General features: G+C 46.4%; 1 protein-coding gene across 1 annotated transcript in view; it reads right to left on the reverse strand.

Moving 5' to 3' along the window:
* The window catches only part of macf1a (microtubule actin crosslinking factor 1a), a gene marked incomplete at both ends in the record, with an annotated part of 152,551 nt that extends 125,409 nt beyond the window's left edge, over positions 1 to 27,142 (reverse strand). Inside the window, 16 exons of the mRNA XM_083646050.1 lie at positions 2,578 to 2,703; positions 3,251 to 3,346; positions 4,061 to 4,165; positions 5,577 to 5,738; positions 7,108 to 7,185; positions 7,329 to 7,457; positions 8,016 to 8,319; positions 9,083 to 9,237; positions 9,860 to 9,953; positions 10,130 to 10,257; positions 11,785 to 11,880; positions 12,854 to 12,973; positions 13,126 to 13,232; positions 14,136 to 14,248; positions 14,570 to 14,736; positions 25,934 to 27,142. Coding sequence (XP_083502176.1) covers positions 2,578 to 2,703; positions 3,251 to 3,346; positions 4,061 to 4,165; positions 5,577 to 5,738; positions 7,108 to 7,185; positions 7,329 to 7,457; positions 8,016 to 8,319; positions 9,083 to 9,237; positions 9,860 to 9,953; positions 10,130 to 10,257; positions 11,785 to 11,880; positions 12,854 to 12,973; positions 13,126 to 13,232; positions 14,136 to 14,248; positions 14,570 to 14,736; positions 25,934 to 27,142 — 3,189 coding nt within the window. The remainder of the gene's footprint in view (positions 1 to 2,577; positions 2,704 to 3,250; positions 3,347 to 4,060; positions 4,166 to 5,576; positions 5,739 to 7,107; positions 7,186 to 7,328; positions 7,458 to 8,015; positions 8,320 to 9,082; positions 9,238 to 9,859; positions 9,954 to 10,129; positions 10,258 to 11,784; positions 11,881 to 12,853; positions 12,974 to 13,125; positions 13,233 to 14,135; positions 14,249 to 14,569; positions 14,737 to 25,933) is intronic.
* Between the last annotated feature and the right edge of the window lie 245 nt (positions 27,143 to 27,387).

The following is a 27,387-nucleotide window of genomic DNA, read 5'->3' on the forward strand; positions in this document are numbered from 1 at the left end:
AATGTTTTTTTTTAACACCTTCTGTCTTTTTTTGTCTCAGTTTTAGTTTACCATGACATCCTTGTAGAAGACTTGCACTGTTCAGCAATGCGTATTGAGCCTAAACCCTCGTACAGAAACAGTCGTTACACCCCTACAGTCAAACATCTCCAGTAGCAGGAAATTGCTGGTTTGGCATAACCAGTGGAACAGCCTGGGCAGCCAGACAACCCAATGGACAGAGAGAGGCATCACCCCAGACGAATGCCTAGCGACTGGCCACGACCAACCTTGGGCCGTCTGGAAAACACTGAACCGTCTGCGGGTCGGCGAAGGACGCTGCAAGGCAGCCATGAAAAAATGGACACTAACATGTTCTGATGCATGTGTGTGCGGCGAACCACAAACAATGGAACACATCATGAGATGTAGCTATGCTCCAAAATGCACTGGAGATGACCTGGCCGAGCCAAATGCCGCTGCACTCGCCTGCGCCAACCACTGGAAAGACTTGATATAGAGGACGGCCGGACACGAGGAAGAAGAAGCTGGTTTGTCAGATTGTCAGCTTATCAGTCAGTCAGACACACACACAGTCCATGGCCATTGACTTATCAGTCAGTCATACACACAGTGTGTAAGGACAAAAAAAAACGCACTACTTGTACAGTATATCTTGCTTTGAGTTACTCATTTTAAATCACTTCAACTCAATGTAGCTACAATTACATTGCTTGCCAGCTAAATGGCTCACAATATAGTGCAGGTCTTGCTACATTACAATTAGCCGGTTAGCCTGTAGCCCCCGAGGTGAAATGACTCCTGACTCAGCGGCATGTGTTAGCTCGGGAGCTAACCATTAAACATTTAACTGTGAGCATTAGCGTAACTCTTCACCCTGACGCGTATAATTTCCGCCTCGCCCTTACCATAGAGATTCATTAAGGATTTGAGAGAGAGAGAAAGAGAGAGAGAGAGAGAGAGAAAGACGAGTGTTAATAACATTACACACCCCAGAAATTAATTTCACAGTGCGCGGATGTTAGCTGCGGTCAGTGCTGCACGGCAAGGCAAATGACAAACCGGATACACAATTATATACAGTATATATAATTCTTCTTATATTGACTTGCTCAGATCATATTGTATCTAACTTAAGTCAGTATGCTACTCCTTTTTCACGTATGGTTACATGGACCACATCACTGGGAGGTTTACCTAATACACATTAAATATCTGATACCAGCCTCAAGGATCGACCCGATCAACTGTCACTGACTTATGGAGTCTGACCATTGATAAATAGGACATTCAATATCAATAAGCAAATCAATCAGATGAAAAGAGGGTGAGGTACGAGCCAAAAGCCTCGCCCCCCAAGTGCTAATCTGTTTCCAGAAGAGGAGAGCAGTGATTTACTATCTTCTCCTAGGTCATTACAGTATCTACATCTAACAGAGGCCTGGCTGCTTGTTTTCTGTTAAGTCATTCAGGGACACACAGGCACACATGTGCCCGCACGCACTCACGCACGCACGCACACACACACACACACACACACACACACACACACACACACACCCACACACACACACACACACACACACACACACACACACACACACACACACACACCCACCCACCCACCCACGCACGCACCCCAGTGAGAGCTGGAACACAGCGAACTGGAAACTTCATTAACTGGAAGTGGAAACTGATTATCGCATACACACAAATAAGCAGACTGCAACACACATACTGTACAGTACACACACACAAACAAAAACAAAAACAGACAGAAAGACAGACAGACAGCAATGCAAATAGATGTATGTACACACACACACACACACACACACACACACACACACACACACGTGTCACTGATATTTTTGAAACAAACAGTTGTTTGTAGCACACACAGACACATAGAAAGACACACACACACACACACACACACACACACACACACACACACACACACACCTTTATATTGGGGAGGATATGCTCACTGCTCAGGCCTGTGGAGCATGGCACACACTCATGCTGCCATCTGCTCGAAGTCAGGTGTGTGTGTGTGTGTGTGTGTGTGTGTGTGTGTGTGTGTGTGTGTGTGTGTGTGTGCGCATGCAAGTGTGAAGTAGGTGTGAAGATGGAGACTCACAGATGTGCCACAGGGGGCATGATTGAGCGCAGGGCCTCTCAGACGGATGACTTCAGTCAGTGCTACGCTAATGCTGCAGCTAGCACTTTGTTGCTGCTGTGGTAGGAATGCGGCTGTAATATAGCCAAAGTCATTCCTGCTAACACGCCCATCCAGGATTATTTTGATTATATAATTTTAAGTTTATATACTGTACACACAACAACTGTTGGCGTGCAAAATATAAATGGAACTGAACTGCACCTGGGCAACACTCCCAGCAACAGGCAACAAAACGTCAAATGTTTTTCGAACAATATGCTTCAATGCAATGATATCAGCGATACGGAGGCAACTCCTTGGGCACTGTTGCCTGCCAGAGTTGCCCATGAAGTTGCCCTGTGAGAACGGGAGATACATTCAGAGACGAGGAGGTTGTGGAGGAGGAGAGATACCATGGAGTCTTGCAGCAGGTCTTCCAGCTTGAGCAGTCTGCTGTTCCTGTCACAGGTGTACTGCCTCTTGATGGTTTCCTGCAGCTGGCGCAGGTACGACTCGCAGTCGCGCACATCACTCATGAACTGACAGAGACAGATGACACAGGAGCACAGAAACACATTGAGACCCAAGATGTGTACAGGAATAGCTTGGAGAGCACAGTTAAGATGGGGGATTTGTACTAGAATAGTGCAGAGAAGACAAATTAGCATGATTTTTTTTTTTTTTTAGAATTGTTAATAACGGGAAAGATAATTCATTCCATAGCCTGGGATAAAATCAAAGCTAGTAGAGAGGATGTGAGGCAAGTAAGATAAGTACTTTCTTTTGAATAACTTGTAAATAAATAAATAAAATCATGCGAAAACATAATTTTATAGACCTCATTTAGGACTTTTACAATCAGGTCAGAGATTAGTCAGATCAGAGATCAACATAAGGATATGGTGAAGATTGAGTAGTACAGTAGTATAATGAGAACGTTAATCCATAACTTTCCTCCTGTGAATTTCAGATGAATTATATATGCTAAGAGGAAAGGGGACATTTTAACACAAGTGTGAAACCGTGGATACGATTCATAAATGTAACTTGTAATAATATCTACTTTGTGCGTGGCAGCGGTCTCACCTGGAAGTAGGTAGCGTTGTCTCTGAGGTGCTGCTCGACACACACACCCAGCTGGCCCACCCACTGCCACTGGGTCTGCAGGGCGGCGCTGTACGCCTGCTCTCACACACACACACACACACACACACACACACACACACACACACACACAGAGGGTGATGCAGGGTGAGAGAGAGAAATGGGGTGTGTGGGTGTCATACATACAGCCGTTACACACATTGCTATAAAGGGGCAATTAGTAAGAGATTTACAGCCCCAAAGCACAAAATGACCCTAATATATCTGCAGGGGGCTGCTGGGGTTATGGATCAATACCGATGACTCAGCGATTACTGGGCCAGGTCCTGAGATCTCTGGTTTTTAAATTTCCAATTTACTGTACTAGCCCCGCCCCCATACTCTGGTTTAGAACAACAACTCCCCAATGCCTCCTCATGGCATTTCAAGACACTCCCAATACCACATGACTGTATGTACTGTACTGTATAATTATTAGAGTCATTTGCATGGTGTTATATTATTACTTACATGTACAGTAACAATAAAAGACATACACAGTCATAATACAACATCAACATCAGTGGCTCTTTACATACAGTCCTGTACGCACCCTATACTGTACATCTAAGAACTTTTTGAATGCATCAAAACAAAACTGCACAGTCAACTGGAAAGCAAAACATCAAATATTTTTGCTCTTAGCTGACTGTGCACTTTTGAAAAGAGCAGTTTGCATGAATGAGTCATAGCAGCAAAGGCAGACATCTTTAACCGTCAGCTGAAATAAGAGCGATGAGTCGACAGCCTCACCTCCACAGTCTGCTTGGCTGGATGGTTCTCCTGACACAGGCGGTCGGCTGTTTCCTGGAGTGACCGCATCACATCCCGTTTCTCATCCAACTCTGACCTCATTTCCTGGGAACGGGGAAGCAAAGGGAGGACGGTCAAAGAGGATGACAGGTTCTGACAGCACTGTTATGTAGAAATAGTGCTTGTGTGCAAACGTGTGCATGAATGAACATGATAGCAATACTTGAAACTTTCCTGATGAATTCTGTATATTTGGGGGGGAATTATGGGGAAAGTTCTGTAGAAATAGTAAAGGGAGGTTGTTCTATGTATGTTTTTTTTTTTTTTTTCTCCAATGATAAATTAATTTAATAAAATGAAAACAGCTTAAATTATATGCCAGGAGGATGTCCCATTTAAAAGCAATACCGCTCCACATAAAATACAATTTATTTTGGTTTTAACACGTTAACTGCCAACGACGTACTGATACGTCAAGCAGAATCCAACCGTTAACTGCCAGCGACGTATGGATACGTCAAAAAAATCGTTTTTTTTTTTTTGACGGTGGATCGTTGATCTGGCCCTTTTGCATCTTCTATTATACTGTTAGAGCCGCCGGGCGTGTGCAATCCATTCCGCCGACCCACTGAGTGGCGACGGTGCTCAGACTATTGAGTGTTGTTTGGCCAGAAACGCACGCATTCCAGCTGAGCTCAACCGAGGACCCAGAAGCGAACGAGCCTCATTCTCATACTGTAGGCGAAAACCTTTCACACGGGCGCACGGCGGTGGGGGCTTCCAAAGGTGGACTGGGTGGAAAGCACACTTTGAAGCGCGCAGCATAAGCCTAGAGTCACACAAGGCTTCGTCAAAGCTCTCAACCGAAAATCCAAGAACGGATTAAGCCACATCCACGCTCGCCGACGAGGGGCCGCCAGAGAGAGAGGCTGCTGCTCACTGCTCAGACAGGCAGGAGAGACTGGCTTGTGACTGACAAACACGGAGACACGCCCACGGAGGGAGGAGTTGTAAGGAGAGGGGGTGCGGGTGCTGCTATGGAGGAAATTACTGTTCAGAACTATATTGTTTATGTCTGATGTCTCACTGATGCCAAAAATAAATGGTTAAAGTGACTGTTTGATATTGAATTTCACAAAACTGCGATTATCTCAGCTTTTTGTCTCAGACGCTGAAACCATGCTGTACTCAACGGCTAATATCTACATAACTACTAACTCTACAAACTAACTCTTTTAGACAGAGAAAGCACACATTCTATTAGTACTTTTGTGAACTTTGTGTTGACAAACTCCAAGCAGAAAATTATCCTTGGCTCTTGTAAAATGAGCCAGAATCCTCAAAAAAACCCTCTGGCAAAAGCTACCTACAGTAAAAAAAAAAAGGCTGGCAGTGAATGTGTTAATGAAGGTTTTTAGTGTCAAAGCAATTCTACTTGAAAGCTGCTTCCACCCTGCTGAGCAGCACCTCCAGAGGGAAGCATGGGTGTAACTGTGCGTGCCCCGCCTCCACTCACGCTGTACACGTCTCTCTTGGCGGTGATGTTGGCGTTGCTCTCGCTCCAGTCGTAGGCGATCTCCTCCTCCTCTCTCTCGTTGAGCCAGATCAGCTCCTCAGTGCAGTGCGACACAAACGCATGCAGGCTCTCCAAGCTCCGCAGGCGCCATGACGAATGTTCCTATGGCAACCGCACAAACAAACACCATCGTCATGCTGCCCAGCAGTGCAGAGAGACATACAAAAACAAACATCCCCTCTCCTCTGGTCGTTACAGTAGCATCGCAGTGCTGCTTTTGGCACATTTGAGGCATTTTCCTATTCAGAGTGGATTATTGTGAAGGAAATTATGAGACAAAATTCAAATCCCCATCATTACACGCAACCAACAGAGTGCAAAGGTCAAAGACACAGCACATCAATGGAAGAAGTCCCTGAGTCCCGAGAACATTTACAGTAGGTACATTATAGGAGTGTTAGATAAAGACATAAGAAACAAAGGAGAAGGAGCCAGGGGAAAAATATATTGTACCTTTTCTATTCTGACAAAATTCTCTTTTTTACCCCTTTGCAGCAGGTAACTTGTTCAAATGTAACAAACTATTATCACTATTCCTATTGAATTTATGAGGAAGCTTACAGTTAGATGGTTCACTAAACTTTTCAACTCCTATAACACTTAATTACATGTATTAACAATTATAACAATGTTAGGATGTTGTTAGGATGCTCTGCATAAGAATTTCACTCAAACTGCTTAATTGTGGACAAAATGCAACTGTAAACACACAGATGATAAAAGGAGTGCAGCAGCCATGATGGATGTGGCCGCGCTGACATGATGACTGACACACATGACACACATGATGACTGACACACACGACACACATGACACACATGACATGACTGAGAGGAGGGGCGACGCCTAAAGAGGGAATCCTCCACTGGAGAAGGACACGGAAAGGGCTTCTTTATGCAAGAACATACAGTACACACTTAGACACACAAGCAGGTACAAATACATGTAGCGCAGAAAACACTGTGTGTAAGAGAGATGAGAGTGGAAGAGTGAAGGAGAGAGAGACCTTTTGACTTTTCATGTTCTACCTGTATCTACCTGAACATCTACCTGTACCAGTAGTAGTAGTAGTAGTAGTAGTAGTAGTAGAGAGAGAGAGAAAGAGACAGAATCACGAGTGATGAAGGGAGTAAAGCAGAGAGAGCAGATGCATACTATGCATCAGTGCATACTATACTATGTGAGTATGTAGTTGGCATGAGATTCACTATTCCTGTCATGCATAATAGGATTAAGTGCGAATGAGGAGTGAACTGGGAAGCAGTGAGATATGGTAACACCTCCCACCCACAAACTATCTCTCTCTCTCTCTCAAAATGGCATTTGAAGCCCTACATAAATATACATAAATAGATGAAGATACAGAGCCTTGTACGCAGTTGACAAAGCTAGAGAAAATGGTGTCCTGACTGGACGTCCCCCCCAACACATACACAGACACACACACACACACACACACGCAGATACTGACCAGTAGTTTGCAGTATTGGTGCTCCAGCTTGGCCAGGGTTTCAGAATAACTGCTCCTGAAGTTAGGAGAGACATCAGCCTGGAGGAGAGAGTAAAGTCATTGTAAAACACAGCTCTCAGCACAAAGTGTCTGTGTGTGTGTGTACGCGCACGTGTGTCTATGTTTGTACGTGCAAGTGTGTATGTGCATGTGTGTACGTGTGTGTGTGTATGTGTGTGTACCTCGAAGTCGCGTGCCTCCTGCAGGCTGCTCAGCAGGTCTTCCACTGCAGTGTGGACGGTGTTGTGCTCCTGCAGGTTGTTTTCTACAGAGGGCAGGTCTGCTCCCCACTCAGCACTCTCCAACAGATCCTAACACACACACACACACACACACACACACACACACACACAACCAAACGCACACACATGCACACGTACAAACAGTTAGAATCACGAGTTTAATTGAAAGTTTGTGCTATAATGATTATTAATTGATTGAGTCAAATATGATTGAGGTTTGCTAAGCAGGCCTTCACAAGCTAGCAGTATCAGCTGACATTTAGGCTTGTTGAAGGGCTTTCAAACCTATGATGTAATTGAGATCTAAATTTCATATTGTTATGGTAATATTAGTTCCTTAATCTGTTCTATTGCACAGTCCTTAATGGGGCCAGCAGTGCAAGTCCCCCGTTCATTAAATATGAAGGATTTGCCAATATGGCCGTCTTGTTCCTTTAATATCCGACAGCACTTGGTACAGTTGTAGTCAGTGTATCAGTGCCCCTTCATGTATCGATGCAGATGATGAAGAGAGAACAAATCTTTTCTCTTGGGGACGGAGCACAGCAGCAGTAATGTAGCAGCCTGCAGTACCAAAATGGGATTTACCGAGAGAGGAATGTTATTCTCATGAATACTCGCACTGACCTGTGTCTCCTCCACCCATCCCAGCAGCTCGTAGATGAACCTCAGGCTTCCCTCGTCCTCTGAGGAGGACATGGCCACCAGCTGGGAGCGGGCCATGGGTGTGCGGAGCAGCGCGGCCCCGACCGCTCCCACGGCGCCCACGGCTCCCAGCAGAGTCTGGCCCAGCGAGAGGGCGCTGTCGGCCGGGCGCGGGCCCGTCTGGTCGGCGCCCGCGGGGCTCAGAGCCTGCGAGAAGTGACCCTTCCTGTAGACGCTGGAGCACTGCAGTCTGAGGGAGACCAGCTCCTCCTGAAGGCAGGAACCTCTGAGGGACGACACACACGTGACACAAACACTAGTTACTGGAGGGGAGAGCATTATGGATTCACTTTCCCCCGCCCGGATCTTCCCAGTTGGTCCTGGGATTTGAACTGGCAACGTTGGATTCAACAACATCCTTCTATGGCTTTTAAAGCAGAAATGCAATTCAATTCAATTCAAAGCATCAGTCGCGCACATTTTCAAATGCAGCCATTTTTTTTGGGTTGCGTCCAAAAAAGAGAAGCATAGGTGTTTTTCATGAGGGTGCTAGAACAGCACAAAAACATGGTAAGACATTCTTGACTTTTTAATTAGCAGATTTTTTTTTAGACATTTCTAAGTTGTAGTTATACGTATATTGTGTTTTCAGATTTCACTAATAAGCACCCAATGGAAACTGGTCCAGTGGGCTAATTTTATCAAGCTAGTACTGATGGACCTGCCTGTAACCTTAGCCAGGTGTTCAGGTCATCATGCACAACGTTGGGATTCTCGTTCCAGAGTTTATTGAAACCAGTTATTGACAGACTAGCTTGATAAACTCTAGCAGGTAAGTTAATTGCAGCACATAATTGTTAAGATTTAATGACAAAATATGAAGACTACAATAGTAGTTCTTCCAAGTATAATGATGAGCAGACTATATATATACCAGGTTACAGAATCCATGTCACCATCAAATATTCTCAATCAAACCCAAACAACTCCATCCCCAGAATCAAACCCCACACCAGACCACGCCAACAAGCCCTTGTCTCGGGTCTCACCTGAAGGCCAGCTGCTCCACCTGGTAGTACCTCTGGTCTCTGAGCACTGTGAGGTCCAAGCTGAGCTGTCTGAGCACAGCCTCACAGTCCTGCAGGTAACAGGCCATCTCCCTCTCACACCGCACTGCCTCACCGCTCTCCACACGGGACATGTCCTGCACACATAATATTATTATTATTATTATTATTATGATTATTATTATAGTTTTTTGTTTGTTTGCTTGCTTTATGTGTTTATGGCATTGTTTAATGCCTTTATCTTTCATGTTTACTGAGGCATAGTCGCAGCAGCAAATACCAAGTGGACACAGCAAAGAAAAAATAAATTAAAAACTGAAAGATATAATACAAACATGAATATGAACAAATGAAACAATAATTGACATCAGGCATTTATCTCTCTCTCTTTCTCTCTCTCAATAAAGGCAGGGAAAATAAGTAATATATTAATATTTATTGTCCCAGAAGGACAGCTAGGTTTACATCTTGTACCCATTAACACACAGTAGAAATATTATGCCAAATTATTCTGCATTTATATTTTAGACATGTATCCACAATATAAAGCCCAATACCCTGTATAATGGTACAGTATATGTGTTGCACTGACCGCATGTGTATCCATTTATTCATACAATCATTAAAAAGGGGCAGAGAGAGAGAGAGAGAGAGAGAGAGAGAGAGAGAGAGAGAGAGAGAGAGAGAGAGAGAGAGAGAGAGAGAGAGAGAGAGAGTGTGAGTGTGAGTGTGAGTGTGAGTGCATGTGCGAGTACTCACAGCTTGTAGTGTGTTCTTAGCCAGGGTGAGTTTCTCCTCACAGTCCAGAGCCATGTTCTGGATCTTATTGGCCTTCTGAAGCAGCAACTCCAGCCTGTAACACACACACACACACACACACACACACACACACACACACACACACACACACACACACACACACACACACAGAGTTAGGGGGACTGATAATGTGTGTGTGCATGTGTGTGTGTGTGTGTGTGTGTGTGTGTGTGTGTGTGTATGTGTGTGTACGTGCATGTGTGCATGTACCTCTCCACAGCAGGCCGTAGAGCCTTCTCTCTCTCCAGCATCTCCAGGATGAGTTTACCCCACTCCTCCTCCAGGTCGTTGGGGTGCAGGCCATGAGGAAGCTTGATACGACCAAACTCTATCCACACCTGGACACATACACATACACACACACACACACACACACACACACACACGCACACAGAGTCCATTACTGTACTGTACTGTACTGTACATCAGTGGTCATATGGCGTGCCGCAGGGACGAGTCATACAACCCGGAAGTTAGCATAGCTTGGTTCCCTCATCTGGAAGTCAATGGGTTTTCGTATGGGTCTGTGGTTAACAAAGAAATGATGAAACTTGAATGTTGTGTTACTGTTTATTTTACCAAGATAATCTTCACAAATTAACAATTTTTTTTATGATTTTTGAAGCATTTTTTGGCGGTCGCAGTTATAAAATTGGTGGTGTTCATTTGTGAAGAGTATCTTGCTGAACACAAAGATCTCAGTGTCATCAACTTTGGTTAACCACAGAGCTTATTTCAGGCATCTAACCAAAAACCCGTTCAAAAAACCCACTGACTGACAGACGAGGGAACACAGCGCTGTGCTACAGTAACTTCCTGGTTGGCCTACAGAAATAACATCATCACTGCGGTACATAATTACTGAATGATCATAAGTTACGCTGCAGACACACAAGCAGCCTGCAGACATCAGCTACACACACACACACACACACACACACACACACACACAAGCAGCCTGCGGACATCAGCTGAGAGGAGATAAAAGAGGGATTATCAACCATCCATCATCAAACAATCTATTGATAAACAGCCAGATGGTGGAGATGACGTACAGTACGCAGCTCCAGGAATAGCACATACAGTACAGTACGACTAAACACACAAATGCAAGAGATTGCACAGCCTCTCTTTCTCACGCACACACACACAGACACACAAAGGAAGTCAAATTCTGCTTCCACCGCGTTCCATTTGCACTCGGAAATCAGAATTTCCCACTTCACAGACGGGAACGCCCCCTGGTGGAACGTCACCTGAACATGGATTTCCTACTCTGAAAGTCAGAGGGACCTCACCAACCCGGACCTCAAAATCCAAGATGGCAGCTCCCGCGTCAACAGCAGTGAGTGAAAGCTGTAGAGGCCTAATACACAGTTTAGTAGCACTTGTCTTTTTTGTGTCTCAGTTGTGTACACACACACACACACACACACACACACACAGACACACAGACACACACACACACACACACACACACACACACACACACACACACACACACACACACACACACACACACACACACACACACACAGTATTGTCTAACTTCTATCTGTGGACATGTTGCTACGGCGTTTGTACGCACAAAATGCCACATAATGTGTTGTTATCAACTGTTATTGCTAACGACGGCTAGCCTGGTTAGAGCTAACCCTGGCTGCTTTTCTGACTTCTTGTACTGAAACACGGTGGGACGTCATTCCCAGCTTCGACTTCCGAGGTAAATGGAACTCAGAACAAGCCCAGCACATGGTGCAACACCCACTCACCTTTTCCTCCATCTCTCCAGTGTCCCCTTTCCCCCTCCCTCCCTCCCTCTCTCTCTCCCTCCCTCCCTCCTTTCCCCCTCCCTCCCTCCTCACCTCCAGCAGCTTGTAGAGGTGTTGGATGTGACTCTTCTCCATCTCCTTGGCAGGGATCTCCGTCTCTTTGAAATGGACGTACTCATTGTAAAGTGCCTGGAGGAGGGAAGCATGATGCAGGAACAGGAAGGGGAGATGAAAGACAGGTGAATGAGGGGGTGGAGGTGGAGAGGAAGTAAAGACAGAGGTGAACGAGGGGGTGGAGGTGGAGAGGAAGTAAAGACAGAGGTGAACGAGGGGGTGGAGGTGGAGAGGAAGTAAAAGGAGGAGGGGTCATTGATTAAGGCGAGGGTCAATATCGGCGTGGAGGCCGTCGTTTAAGTTCAAACAGGAAGCCAATAGCTGTTATCAGAGCTAAAAGCTTTGTAATCACACGCTCTCTCTCTCTCTCTCCCTGGGTGCTCCTTGCTCTTTCTGATCCCTCCATCCCTCCTTCTCTTCACCTCATCACCCTCTTCTTTCCTTCCTCAACACCTCTATTCTGCAAGCTCTTCCTTTTCATCAATCCATTGCTCGTTCACTCTTACTTACCTTCTATGTCTCATGGGGACTGCTTGTTTTGTATGTATCAATAATAGCTCAACCTTTGCAAAAACAACCAGGTTTTACTTCCAACTGGGACCAATTGCATAATATATATATATATACCGTATATATATATATATACACCGGTATATATATATATATATATATATATATATATATATATATATATAGTACTGCATGTTACTGTGAGTTACTCTGGATTAAAGCATCTATGTTACTGCACCTATGTTATTAACTTCCACAGGATTTGGTGGTAAATTCTTGTTGTTTTGAGGGCGATCCTTTATAATCCTTATGCCTACTTCACTCCAGTTTTCTCCTTCTCTCTCCCTGTGCAGTAAAATTCACTTACATGTACACATGAACATGAACACCAAAAGAACAGACAAATAACAATAATCTGCATGAATAAGGCAACAAAGGCACCCTTGTATACCGGTAATTAAAATTTAAAATTTAAATTAAATAAAAAAATAAACTTTGTCAAACAAACTTGCAACTGAATTGCACCACAGAAACTCACTTTGAGTTCCACAGGGTTTTGGGGGAAGTTCTTGTTGGCCATGAGGGCCGTGTGCTGGCGGCTCCACTGGAGCAGAGAGGAGAACCTGGACTGATACTCTGACCAGCGCTGCTCCACCTCCTGGTGACGGAGGAGGAGAGAGGAGGAGAGGAGGAGAGAGGAGGAGAGGAGGAGAGAGGAGGAGAGAGAGGAGGAGAAGAAGAAGGGAGAGGTGAGCATGCAGATGAGCAGCAAAATTGTACCACTATAGAGCGGAGCAGAATGTGACGTACGTGTGCGGCGATGCCCTCTCCTCCCTCTGGGATCTTGGGGAAAGCATCATAGATGGAGGAGACGTAGGTGATGACCGACTTCTCATCTGGAGACGGAACATCAACGTCTGAGCAGAGAGAGAGAGTGAGAGATAGAAAGTTAGAAACAGGTAGAAACACTGCAAAACTTAAAGACACACCTCGCCAGATTGATGCCTGTCACACTGAATCATAAGTCGTGAAGAACAGGGTTCCATCTACAAACAGGACTTGACATCTAGCTGAAGTTCATTTTCTTTGAAATTACAGAGAGAGAAACACATGAAGGGAGATGAGAGGCAGACAGATCAACATCCTGGCATCGATGACACAGTCAGTCAGCAGGCACAGCTACTGTACCTCCCGGCCTTCAGGCTATGCTAGCCTCATTTAGATCATTAGCATAATTAGCTCACATCAGAGGCTGTTCTCGGAGGATTTTACAGAGAGAGAAAAATACTTTGACAGCATTTTTTTGTGCATAATTCTGAGCAGTACATCATCTGCCCTGAGCCTCAGTGTCTCTTCAGGCTGAACCTCAACGCTGATATTTAAACATTCTATTAGTTTGTGCCTCTTTTTAAAATTCAGTCAAAAGTTTGAACACACTTAGATGAGAAAGTGTGTCCAAATGTTTGATGAGTACTGTATGTCTTGTTTTAGGAAATGTGTTGTTGTCCATTGTATTTCTTTATTACTAGGGTACTGTGATGATTTGATTGGTTGGTCAATCAGTCCATCCATCTAAGCTAAGCTATGCTATGCTATGCTATGCTATGCTATGCTATGCTATGCATGCATAATCACTACAATTTACAGTACTGTATAACTGCCTGCACTTTTTGTAAAGTATCGCTGGATAGAAGCTAGTTAGAGCCAGCTTCGTGACTAAAATGTGAAGCATTATAACGTAGTGACTTTCAGACAATCAGCCAGCGGCAGGCAGGCAGGTAATCAGTCAGTCAGACATTGATTCAGACAGTCAGTCTCACCCTCAGCGTCCAGCAGTCTGGTCACCCCGAGCGACTCAGCGATCTCAAAGGCCTGCTCCAGGTTGTCACGGTTACTCTGCCGCGACACCAACTCCATGTCAATCAGGTCAGGCCTGCAAAACACACACGGACAGAGGGAGTGTCAGTGTGTGTGTGTGTGCGTGTGTGTGTGTGTGTGTGGCAGCATGTGCACCTGTGTGTGTATGTGTGTGTGTGTGTGTGTGTACCTTTGTGTGTGTGTGTGTGTGTGTGTGTGTCAGTCACTGTATCTGTGCAGAATGTCAACACTTTCATGTATGTGCAAGCTGCCTCGTATGCATTTGTCAGCTTAATGTGCATTTAGTTTTGGTGTGTGTGTGTGTGTGTGCATGTGCGTGCGTGCATGCGTGCGTGCGTGTGTGCGTGCGTGCGTGCGTGTGTGTGTGTCCTCTCACCTGAATCTGTGTAGCAGGGCGTTGAACATGCGTCCGTTGCTCCAGGAGGAGCTGAAGTTGACACAGCGGAGGCCCGGGTAGCCCTCTGTCGCCTGCTGGCTCCATAATAACAGCTTCTCCTTGGCCGTGAGGTCGTTTGACTCCCCGCTCACATAGATCTCAGAGATCTGCAGGGCGAGAGAGAGAGGACGGGTCACTACTGCGATTCACAGTTTCTAAGCAGCAACCATGTGACCAAGTAACACTAAATGCAAAACAAGTAAAAAGAAAAGAAATCAAATCTACTGTTAGGAATGAATTGAGTTGTGTGTCCATTGTCCAAAATCTTCAGACTTATTTGTAGAATCAAGCAGACGTTCACATGAAAACATGCAAACCTATGAAGACACTACGCCAACATAGTCAGCAGCACATGCCCAAAGCCTGGCTGAATCCATCCAGTCATATACAAAGCATTCACCATGTTAACATCAATATGAGCATAATAAACATGAAACTAGAAGGGCACTTGGAGAGCGCAGACCTCCGCCAAGGCCAAAAGTCCAGTCTGCTATGATGATATGCAAATTTCGTGAGTCGGATCGGAGCCACTCCCAAATTTAATGGGCTCTTTCTTGGCCCATGCTACACACTTTCATGACCTTTCGTGAAAATCGGCCAAGTAGTTTTACCATGATACTACAGACAGACAGACAGAGAGACAGACAGACAGACAGACAGACAGACACACAGACAGACAGACAGACAGACAGACAGACACACAGACAGACAGACAGACAGACACACAGACAGACAGAACCAAAAACATAGCCTCCTTGGCAGAGGTAAAAATAGCTTTACTCTGAAATACAAAAAAAACTCCCCCATCATAGACACACGCACAAACAGTGAGTCGGCAGAAACAACCCTCAGTCACTTTGATTCAACCTGTCATGTCCACTTACATCCCTCATCTGTCTCCCTGACAATCAATAACACTGTGTGTGTGTGTGTGTGTGTGTGTGTGTGTGTGTGTGTGTGTGTGTGTGTGTGTGTGTGTGCGTGCGTGCGTGCGTGTGTGTGTGTGTGTGTAATGTAATGTGCATGCCAATGTGCCTGTACATGTGAATTTGTGCGAGTCTGTGTAGGGATGTGTGTGTGTGTGCGTACATGTATGTGTATGTGTTGACAGGATATGAATGTGTGTGTTTTGATAAGCCTGATGCGTGAGTTTCCCCCGTCTCATCACTCCACAGACAGTGTAGTCTGCTCAGTAGCAGTTTCACCTCCTCTCCTCCCTCTCCTCCTGCCCCCCCCACCCAATCTGTCTCTTCAGTTTATCGTCTTCTTTCATCTGTTCTGCCTCTCAGACGCCATCACTCTGCTCAGACCTCTCATCCACAGACTGTATAAAACATCATGAGTCACAAGATTCAGTCTGTACCACGGTTAGTATTTCTTCAGCTAATTACTTAATTGCCTACTAGCCTTTAATGAGCTGAAAAATCATTTTGCTTTTTGTCTTATCAATCAGTTTTTGCTTTTGGGAGTTTGTTTCACGTGCAAAAAAGAATAAAACGAAAATGCATTTTGCAACACTTAAATAATTAGTGGTGCTGCTTTTACTCTGCTTGTAATACCAAACGGGCGGGGTTCGTAAAATCAGGACAATTCAGATGATGCCCTATTACAACTTAACCTGCATCCTCAGGTTAAGTTGTCTTCTATCAAGTGAACTCAACTGACTTTCAAATACTTCCCTGTGATCTACATTCTACAGTACTGACTTTCCTATTAGCTCCTTTGATTGTGCCATGTGGAAAACTACAAACTGGTACATAAGAAGGACAGAAACAAGTCATGATCAAGTCATTTAAAGTAGTGTATTTGATCTGATAAACAGAACATTCACACAGGCCCTTACAGCTCTATGTTCATATGTATGTAAAATGTTTACCAAGGTTGACCCCTGGGATATATGAACCACTGACCCTGAATCCAAGACTGACAAGTGCTTCATCTACTATGTCCTTTACCCACTGAGCCACATGACCACTTTGGTCTCTCTCTCTCTCTCTCTCTCTCTCTCTCTCTCTCTCTCTCTCTCTCTCTCTCTCTCTCCATTTGTTGACCTTACGGTCATCTGTCTGTGGTGACAAAGGCAGCTGACGTATGCGCTCACAGTGCCGGGCAGAGCCTGTTACTGCTCCTGTTGTTGCCATCAGTATTCCTCTGTCATCCCTCCTTCCCTCCCTTACAGTCTTACACTCCTGACTCCTCCTCCTCCTGACTCCTCCTCCTGACTCCTCCTCCTCCTCCTCCTCCTGACTCCTCCTCCTCCTCCTGACTCCTCCTCCTCCTCATCCACTTCCTGTCTCTCTCCCTGCTGCTAATATACAGCAGTATGGAAGTCCAGAGGGTGCCAGGAGACTGCAGCAACAGCCAGAGAGACAAGGAGGGGGAGGAGAGAGAGAGAGAGAGAGAGAGAGAGAGAGAGGAAGGGAGAGAGAGGATAGTCTAGTGAGGCCGACACAGAGGAGAGAGAGAGAGAGAGAGAGAGAGAGAGAGAGAGAGGAAGGGAGAGAGAGGATAGTCTAGTGAGGCCGACACGGAGAGAGAGAGAGAGAGAGAGAGAGAGAGAGGAAGGGAGAGAGAGGATAGTCTAGTGAGGCCGACACAGAGGAGAGAGAGAGAGAGAGAGAGAGAGAGGAAGGGAGAGAGAGGATAGTCTAGTGAGGCCGACACAGAGGAGAGAGAGAGAGAGGGGAAGGGAGAGAGGATAGTCTAGTGAGGCCGACACAGAGGAGAGAGAGAGAGAGAGAGAGAGGAAGGGAGAGAGAGAGAGGATAGTCTAGTGAGGCCGACACAGAGGAGAGAGAGAGAGAGAGAGAGAGGAAGGGAGAGAGAGAGAGGATAGTCTAGTGAGGCCGACACAGAGGAGAGAGAGAGAGAGAGAGGAAGGGAGAGAGAGGATAGTCTAGTGAGGCCGACACAGAGGAGAGAGAGAGAGAGAGAGAGAGGAAGGGAGAGAGAGGATAGTCTAGTGAGGCCGACACAGAGGAGAGAGAGAGAGAGAGAGAGAGAGAGAGAGAGAGAGGATAGTCTAGTGAGGCCGACACAGAGGAGAGAGGATAGTCTAGTGAGGCCGACACAGAGGAGAGAGAGAGAGAGAGAGAGGAAGGGAGAGAGAGGATAGTCTAGTGAGGCCGACACAGAGGAGAGAGAGAGAGAGAGAGAGAGGAAGGGAGAGAGAGGATAGTCTAGTGAGGCCGACACAGAGGAGAGAGAGAGAGAGAGAGGAAGGGAGAGAGAGGATAGTCTAGTGAGGCCGACATGAAGAGAGAGAGAGAGAGAGAGAGAGAGAGAGAGGAAGGGAGAGAGAGGATAGTCTAGTGAGGCCGAGACAGAGGAGAGAGAGAGAGAGAGAGAGAGAGAGGATAGTCTAGTGAGGCCGACACAGAGGAGAGAGAGAGAGAGAGAGAGAGAGAGAGGATAGTCTAGTGAGGCCGACACAGAGGAGAGAGAGAGAGAGAGAGAGGAAGGGAGAGAGAGGATAGTCTAGTGAGGCCGACACAGAGGAGAGAGAGAGAGAGAGAGAGAGGAAGGGAGAGAGAGGATAGTCTAGTGAGGCCGACACAGAGGAGAGAGAGAGAGAGAGAGAGAGAGAGAGAGAGGATAGTCTAGTGAGGCCGACACAGAGGAGAGAGAGAGAGAGAGAGAGAGAGAGAGGATAGTCTAGTGAGGCCGACACAGAGGAGAGAGAGAGAGAGAGAGAGGAAGGGAGAGAGAGGATAGTCTAGTGAGGCCGACACAGAGGAGAGAGAGAGAGAGAGAGAGGAAGGGAGAGAGAGGATAGTCTAGTGAGGCCGACACAGAGGAGAGAGAGAGAGAGAGAGAGAGGAAGGGAGAGAGAGGATAGTCTAGTGAGGCCGACATGAAGAGAGAGAGAGAGAGAGAGAGAGAGAGAGGAAGGGAGAGAGAGGATAGTCTAGTGAGGCCGAGACAGAGGAGAGAGAGAGATGCACATACACACATACTGTACACGCAGTCAGAAACACAGAGTTAAACAGCTACTGCATTGCCAAGGGCAGTGACGCACAAGATGTTAGAAAGAAGTTCAATTACCATTTTCTGCCACACAACTGTGACACACACACACACACACACACACGCACACACACACGCACACACACACACACACACACACACACACACACACACACACACACAGTCAGAACCAGCAGTATGGTTTCTTCTGACTGTTGTGCTAGGGGTAAAAATGATGAAACAATCAGACATAAAGCCTGAAACAAGCTAACCTACAGACGGTTTAACATGTTGTTGACAGTGACAGACACGTTTCCTAAAGCGAACACATCATGACAAGCAAACACAGATACACTGTATATATATAATACACAAACACAGATACACTGTATATATAATACATGTATATATATAATACATACGCAGCAACAGTCTGAGAATATGTGTTTTGAATGTGAACTGCTGCTGTGTTTTCCCTGCAGCACTCTGTCTCTCTGTATCCTCACTCTTTATTTAATATGGACAGAGCTTTGTGTGAGAGAGCCACATCTGACTGCATTGCTAGCCTACTCTCTCACTCCAACAATATATCATCTAGAGATGAAGCCATATGAAAATGTCACATCACGATTATAGTGACCAAAATTATCACCGTTATCAGTATTATCACGGTTTGTTCAAATGTGCTGGAAAATGTTCAAAAAGTACGAATACCCTCACGGAAATCTTTCCTCCAAGGCTGCATGTTTGCATCTGGGAGACGGTTGCCAACTTTGGCTGATGATGGTCAGTATTTACCATGTTTTCCAAAGCACTGTAATCACGGTAACATGGTAATCACGGTACCACGGTTTTAATGATAATGATAATTTGAACAAGTACGGTTATCATAAGGAATTTTATCATGGTTATTATTAAAACCAGTTATCATTACATCCCTAATATCATCCATCACTTACTGTTGTGTCCGTTAGCCATTCTTTCACCAGCGAGCTAAATATACAGGACCATATCTTACACCCAAGTCTTGATTCAAGGGCAAATCTTTGCTAGTTTCTAGCACTCAAAATCTCCCCTTTTTTGTTACTGTAGCTAAACTAACCATAGTATCTGGTCAGCTAAGTACAGTAGCACTGTCTACTCGTACACTTTTAAAAGGTAGAATTAATAGCAGCTAGAACAGAAGACACACGTTACTAATATTAGCATCAGTTGCTTTGCTACTTTAGCCTGCTAGTTAGCTAGCTAGCAAACAAAGCCAAAAACCATTCTTTAACTGAGTTGACTCTTCTCAAACTACAACTAGTAGAGCTTTAGAGTAAAGAAGACACATTTGAAGTCACTACTGTGTTCACCTTTGCTGACAGTACAGCATGACTGAATACCAACACCACAACAATCTTTACAGGTATCCATCTATCTTAGTATATATTTAAACATTTGCACCCAGCCACTTCTCCAATGAGCCTCCATGATGACACCAGCATGCTGGTTTGATTTGTGGTGCAGCTACGAGCTGATATACTTCCTGCTTCATTTAGCAGCTCTGTGTCCTCGTTTGCACGCTGCTTTGCAGTAAAGCAGAAATAGTGAAGATCGCCAGTCAGACAGAAAAACAATGCCTGTCATGTGTAGACATCATAAGTACCAATTTGCACCCAGACTAAGTATAGTCTAACTAAGTATAGGTCACACATACACACACACACACACACACACACACACACACACAGATCGAGGGAACACACAACAAGGAGACATGCTGGAGCAAACACACCTTTCTATGACATGCAGCATAGGCTGCCGTGCGTGTGTGTGTGTATGTGTGTGTGTGTGTGTGTGTGTGTGTGTGCGCGCGTGTGTATGTGTGTGTGCGTGTGTCTGTATGCACTGTGTATGGCATCCGTGTGTGTCCTGCTCCTCCTTCTTCCTTGAGGTCCTGCATATGACTTGTTTGTGTCATTGGGTGTGTATATATTATTACATTACATTATATATGCATCTGTGTATGTGCATGCAGATGTGTGACACTGAATATTACACACACACACACACACACACACACACACACGCACGCGCACACACACACACACACACACACACACACACACACACACACACACACACACACACACACACACACACACACACACACACACAATATGAGTACAGTAGTATTCAGTGCCGCTGTGATCCACTGGCAGCCCCCAGGGGTGCTGGACTGGCCCCCTTTTAGAAACATGGCCTCTTTGAAGTGAGTGCATGGGGAAAAGAGAGGGAGGGAGGGAGGGAGCGGGCGAGGGAGAGGGAGAGGAGATCATCATAAAAAAAAATGGGGAGGTGGAGGATGTGCAGGAAGAGAGAGGAAGAGAAAAAAGAGAAAGTAGACACAGAGAGAGAGAGTGGCAGAAAAGGATTGACTCAAGCCAGTGAGCACTGCACTGTGCTGTAGGTGCTGGTTTGATTTCCAGTACAGACGAGACAACGCTCCGTTCTGCTCCAGTGCAAATAGCATGTTTCAGTGTTTGGTACTAATCCCCCTGAGGCTCCACACAGCACGCTCACATTTCACATGCCTTTTTATTCAGAGGAGGGCATCACACACACACACACAGACACACATAGATACACACATACACACACGCGCGCGCACACACACACACACACACACACACACACACACACACACACACACACACACACACAAGCTGCACTTCTGTACACACACACACACCCTGACATGTACATACTAGAGTATTTCTCCCGCACACAAACTAGGATTATTGATCATTGCTGCTGCCCAGTGCAAACACTCTTACTATGAGCAGGGCTCTCTGTGGAGCTCTGTGTCTGTGTGTGTGTGTGTGTGTGTGTGTGTGTGTGTGTGTGTGTGTGTGTGTGTGTGTGTGTGTGTGTGTGTGTTTATTGCTTCCTCATGACTCAGCAACTATGCATCAAATGAGACATGCAGCACTAAATGGAAGCTGACATGACGTCAGTCAGCTGCTGTGCTGCATAGTGCTACAGTACAGCCTTCATAACGTAGAGGGGATCCTACACACACTGTGGTGAAAAGCTTCATAACGTAGAGGGGATCCTACACACACACTGGTGAAAAGCTTCATAACGTAGAGGGGATCCTACACACACTGTGGTGAAAAGCTTCATAACGTAGAGGGGATCCTACACACACACTGGTGAAAAGCTTCATAACGTAGAGGGGATCCTACACACACTGTGGTGAAAAGCTTCATAACGTAGAGGGGATCCTACACACACTGTGGTGAAAACCCTCATAACGTAGAGGGGATCGTACACACACTGTGGTGAAAAGCTTCATAACGTAGAGGGGATCCTACACACACTGTGGTGAAAACCCTCATAACGTAGAGGGGACCCTACACACATTGTGGTGAAAAGCCTCATAACGTAGAGGGGACCCTACACACATTGTGGTGAAAAGCTTCATAACGTAGAGGGGATCCTACACACACTGTGGTGAAAACCCTCATAACGTAGAGGGGATCCTACACACACTGTGGTGAAAACCCTCATAACGTAGAGGGGACCCTACACACACTGTGGTGAAAACCCTCATAACGTAGAGGGGACCCTACACACATTGTGGTGAAAAGCCTCATAACGTAGAGGGGATCCTACACACACTGTGGTGAAAAGCTTCATAACGTAGAGGGGATCCTACACACGCTCCTGCACAGCACTGCAGTGGCTGCAGCAGCCTCTTCACTGTCAAGGTGAGGAGGAAGTGCACATGTGTAAAGTAGCACACACCTGTCTCTCTGAGTCAAGCAGCTGCTGGATCATTCTGAATTAAAACCTAGTGGTTTGTGACCCAGTTGTCCAGTCAAGATACAGTTTTGCCTCTTGTTCAAAATGCAACACACTGTATCCTGTGGCTGCATAGCATCTAGGCTACTGTCTGGAGATGTTGGTCTCTCTCCTCTTCTACCATGGGTTCCTTCCTTTATGATTGTTGGTGGTGCCCAACTGAAACTGTAGAAAGAAGAAGCCCTCGTTTCAATTCTGAGGGACACCCTAAACCTGACGCTTACTGTGTTGATGTTTCAAGTCACATCGCTGAAACATCTTCTTCCACTGTACCTGTGCTGGAAAGATCTCAAGGAAGATCTCACCACCAAGCAACAACATGGCCCTCTAAGGTACATCAGCAAAGCTGTTTTTAACAGCATTGAAGCGCTTGGGGGTGGATTCTTCCTTGCAGCAGGTGGAGTTTGTGTCTGGACAGTAAAGTGCGATTAAGTGTCTCAGCAAAGGTTCCCAATGAACAGCAGAATGTGCTGAAGACAGACTAGAGCTTAAAGGAGACAGACTCGAGCTTAAAGGAGACAGACTCGAGCTTAAAGGAGACAGACTCGAGCTTAAAGGAGACAGACTCGAGCTTAAAGGAGACACACTCGAGCTTAAAGGAGACACACTCGAGCTTAAAGGAGACACACTTGAGCTTAAAGGAGACACACTTGAGCTTAAAGGAGACAGACTCGAGCTTAAAGGAGACACACTCGAGCTTAAAGGAGATAGACTCGAGCTTAAAGGAGACAGACTCGAGCTTAAAGGAGCAGACTCGAGCTTAAAGGAGACAGACTCGAGCTTAAAGGAGACAGACTCGAGCTTAAAGGAGACAGACTCGAGCTTAAAGGAGACAGACTCGAGCTTAAAGGAGACAGACTCGAGCTTAAGACAACAGACTACAATTGAAATGACCCACAGGATGTGACGGAGAGATGACAGTCAAAATGAGGCTATCTCGTCCCTCTGCTTTCCCACGGGAGCTAGACAGACACTGGGCTACTGGAGAGGAGCTAGACAGACACTGGGCTAGTGGAGAGGAGCTAGACAGACACTGGGCTAGTGGAGAGGAGCTAGACAGACACTGGGCTAGTGGAGAGGAGCTAGACAGACACTGGGCTAGTGGAGAGGAGCTAGACAGACACTGGGCTACTGGAGAGGAGCTAGACAGACACTGGGCTAGTGGAGAGGAGCTAGACAGACACTGGGCTACTGGAGAGGAGCTAGACAGACACTGGGCTACTGGAGAGGAGCTAGACAGACACTGGGCTACTGGAGAGGAGCTACACAGACACTGGGCTAGTGGAGAGGAGCTAGACAGACACTGGGCTAGTGGAGAGGAGCTAGACAGACACTGGGCTACTGGAGAGGAGCTAGACAGACACTGGGCTAGTGGAGAGGAGCTAGACAGACACTGGGCTAGTGGAGAGGAGCTAGACAGACACTGGGCTACTGGAGAGGAGCTAGACAGACACTGGGCTAGTGGAGAGGAGCTAGACAGACACTGGGCTAGTGGAGAGGAGCTAGACAGACACTGGGCTACTGGAGAGGAGCTAGACAGACACTGGGCTACTGGAGAGGAGCTAGACAGACACTGGGCTACTGGAGAGGAGCTAGACAGACACTGGGCTACTGGAGAGGTAGGAAATGACACGTTTCACTTTTCCACAAGAGACAACCCTGTCATTCTGTCATTCTCTCTCTCTCTCTCTCTCTCTCTCTCTCTCTCTCTCTCATTATTGTGTCTGTCTCTCTCTCACTAGTAAACACACACAATGTCAAGAGTGAGTGAGTGCGGTGGTGCGAGGAAGATAATAAGCAATGGAGGGAGAGGGAGAAGAAGAGAGGGAGGAGAGGAGAGGAGAGGAGGAGAGACAGGCTGTGCGATGTTGATTAGGCTCCGGGGACAGAGGCAGGAAGGATGGAGAGAGAGAGAGAGAGAGAGAGAGAGGGGCATATAACAAGCTGATAAGAACCAAAATAACACACACACACACACACACACACACACACACACACACACACACACACACACACACACACACTCCTCCATGAATAAAAATACGGTGTGTACACAACACAACAAAGGCACCCTTTCAAAAAGCCTCCCACACTCGTACGAATAAAGATAGTCCTGAATGCTTCTCTGTAGTAGTCGAGATGCACCGACTGCAGAATTCTGGGCAGATAGTGATACCGATGTTTATTGTTTAAAATAACAATTTGGCCGATAGCCGATACCGATATTTTTTTTTATTACGCCTTTTGTGACAGGGAAACAAAGAAATTACTTCTTTCACCTACCTACTCAATGAGGGGAATTTTTCACTACTTATATGTGTTTGAGTACGGTAGGTAGCCAGAAATTATGTCACCCAACTGCCCAAATATCAGGCCAATAGGATGCAGTCAACAAGTCCAATATCAGCCGATAGCGATATACGACCAATATATCCCTGCTGTGTAGCACTACAGATCAATATATCCCTGCTCTGTAGCACTACAGATCAATATATCTCTGCTCTGTAGCACTACAGATCAATATATACCTGCTGTGTAGCACTACAGATCAATATATCTCTGCTGTGTAGCACTACAGATCAATATATCCCTGCTCTGTAGCACTACAGATCAATATATCCCTGCTCTGTAGCACTACAGATCAATATATCTCTGCTCTGTAGCACTACAGATCAATATATACCTGCTGTGTAGCACTACAGATCAATATATCTCTGCTGTGTAGCACTACAGATCAATATATCCCTGCTCTGTAGCACTACAGATCAATATATCCCTGCTCTGTAGCACTACAGATCAATATATCTCTGCTCTGTAGCACTACAGATCAATATATCTCTGCTCTGTAGCACTACAGATCAATATATCCCTGCTGTGTAGCACTACAGATCAATATATCCCTGCTCTGTAGCACTACAGATCAATATATCCCTGCTCTGTAGCACTACAGATCAATATATCTCTGCTCTGTAGCACTACAGATCAATATATCCCTGCTCTGTAGCACTACAGATCAATATATCTCTGCTCTGTAGCACTACAGATCAATATATCTCTGCTCTGTAGCACTACAGATCAATATATCTCTGCTCTGTAGCACTACAGATCAATATATCCCTTCTCTGTAGCACTACAGATCAATATATCTCTGCTCTGTAGCACTACAGATCAATATATCTCTGCTCTGTAGCACTACAGATCAATATATCTCTGCTCTGTAGCACTACAGATCAATATATCCCTGCTCTGTAGCACTACAGATCAATGTTGTGGGGCAAAGGGCTCTCCAGGGGTCCATGACAGGGTTCCCAGCAAAATTAGGAAGTTCCATCTCACTCTCACCACTACACAGTTGTAAAATTCAATTACTAACGAACATAATTCTTATCAAATGGGGGCTCTGTGGCCAAATATTTGTCTGTCAAATATTTTGACAGACAGACAGACAGACAGACAGACAGACAGACAGACAGACAGATTGAGCCAGACCTGTTTCAGGCATTTCAGAGATGCCTGTTGCTGCGGCGACAGAGGACTCTCCATCATGGAGTCCAGCCTCTCTGACGAGCTGCTGGTCAGCCCTCCCCAGTCCGTCTGACTCGGAGTGGCGCCCCCTGTCTCTGAGGAGGTCAGCGGCAGGTCGCTGGCATAGCCCGACTCCAGTAGAGAAGGCCCCTCTTGTGCGCGGCCCGGAGTGTCCAGGCTAAATTCCTTGACTACGAAAGTTTCCTGACTGCCCATTCGGTTAGAAGAAGTCGAGCGAGCGGTAGCGGACATTTTGATTCTCCTGCTCTCCTCCTCGGACAGCTGGACTTTGAGGATTCTTTCGTTGAGCGGAGATGGGGTGGGGCGCTCGTTGCGCACCTCCACCTCACCGTCGCTCTCGCCCCTCCACACGGGGGAGCCGTAGTCGCTGGGGTATACGGTCCTGACCACACAGAGTTTACCGTCCACCTCGCGGATGTGGACTACACCTTTGCGCTCCCTGTCGGAAGGAGTCCGCGTCACGACTGCTGCCCCCTCAGCCACGCCCACTGTCCCCTCGGCCACGCCCACTGTCCCCTTGGCTCCTCCTTTTACCCTTCTGTCCTCCTCCTGCTGTCGTCGTCCCTTCTCTTTCTTCTCCTTCTTTGGTCGTAGTATCCAGGGTTTCTCCAGCACCCCTTGGACCTTCTCCTTAACCCGACAGACCCTGCCTCCACCCGGGGTGCTACTGCCCGGGACTGGGGCTGTGCTGGTCGGGGTGGTGGTGGCGGTGGCGGTCTGGCTCGGGATGCTGGAGACATCTATGAGACCGCTAACAGACTTTTCGTCCCCTGGAAGACAGAAGACCCCTCTCCAGGACGGGCTGGGACTGGGGGACGGTTCAAGCACTCTGCTGCCTAAAAGGCTCCCTATGGGGGAAAGGTTCTTGCTGGGCGGGTGAAGTTTGGAATGGGTCGACTGGGTGGTATCAGGCACTGTTATTAAGGTGGGCCTAGCTGTTTCCATCTTCTGCTGCTGCTCCTCATCCTCCTCGTCTTCCTCTCGGTCGTCTGGCTCGTGGCTTCTCCGTCGCTCGTGCTCCTCCTCGCCTTTCCTGCTCTTCTTGCCCTTTCGCTTCCGTTTGAAACGGAGACACTTTCTGGGCGAAAGGGGCGGGGCTCCGCCGGGCCCGGCCTCCCGAGGAGGCCGGACGCAGCCCATGGAACTCCCCATCTCGTCAGTGTTGAGGTAGAGAGAGGCGTGTTTAAAAAGAGAACGCAAACGACAGCAAAAACAGGCAGTCACTCCATAGGAGAGAGAGGGAAATTTAAGGTTAAAATAGGCCTGCACGTCTGTTCACGTTGATGCGCAGAACGCATCACGCGAGAAATAGACGAAATGTGTGGAAATGTTCAGTTAGGCTGGTAAGTGACTGACAGCTGCAGCGTCAACGTGACACAATGTGAGTAATGCAAAGT

This window comes from Poromitra crassiceps (assembly GCF_964638095.1).
Source record: "Poromitra crassiceps genome assembly, chromosome: 11".
Classification (NCBI taxonomy): Eukaryota; Metazoa; Chordata; class Actinopteri; order Beryciformes; family Melamphaidae; genus Poromitra; species Poromitra crassiceps.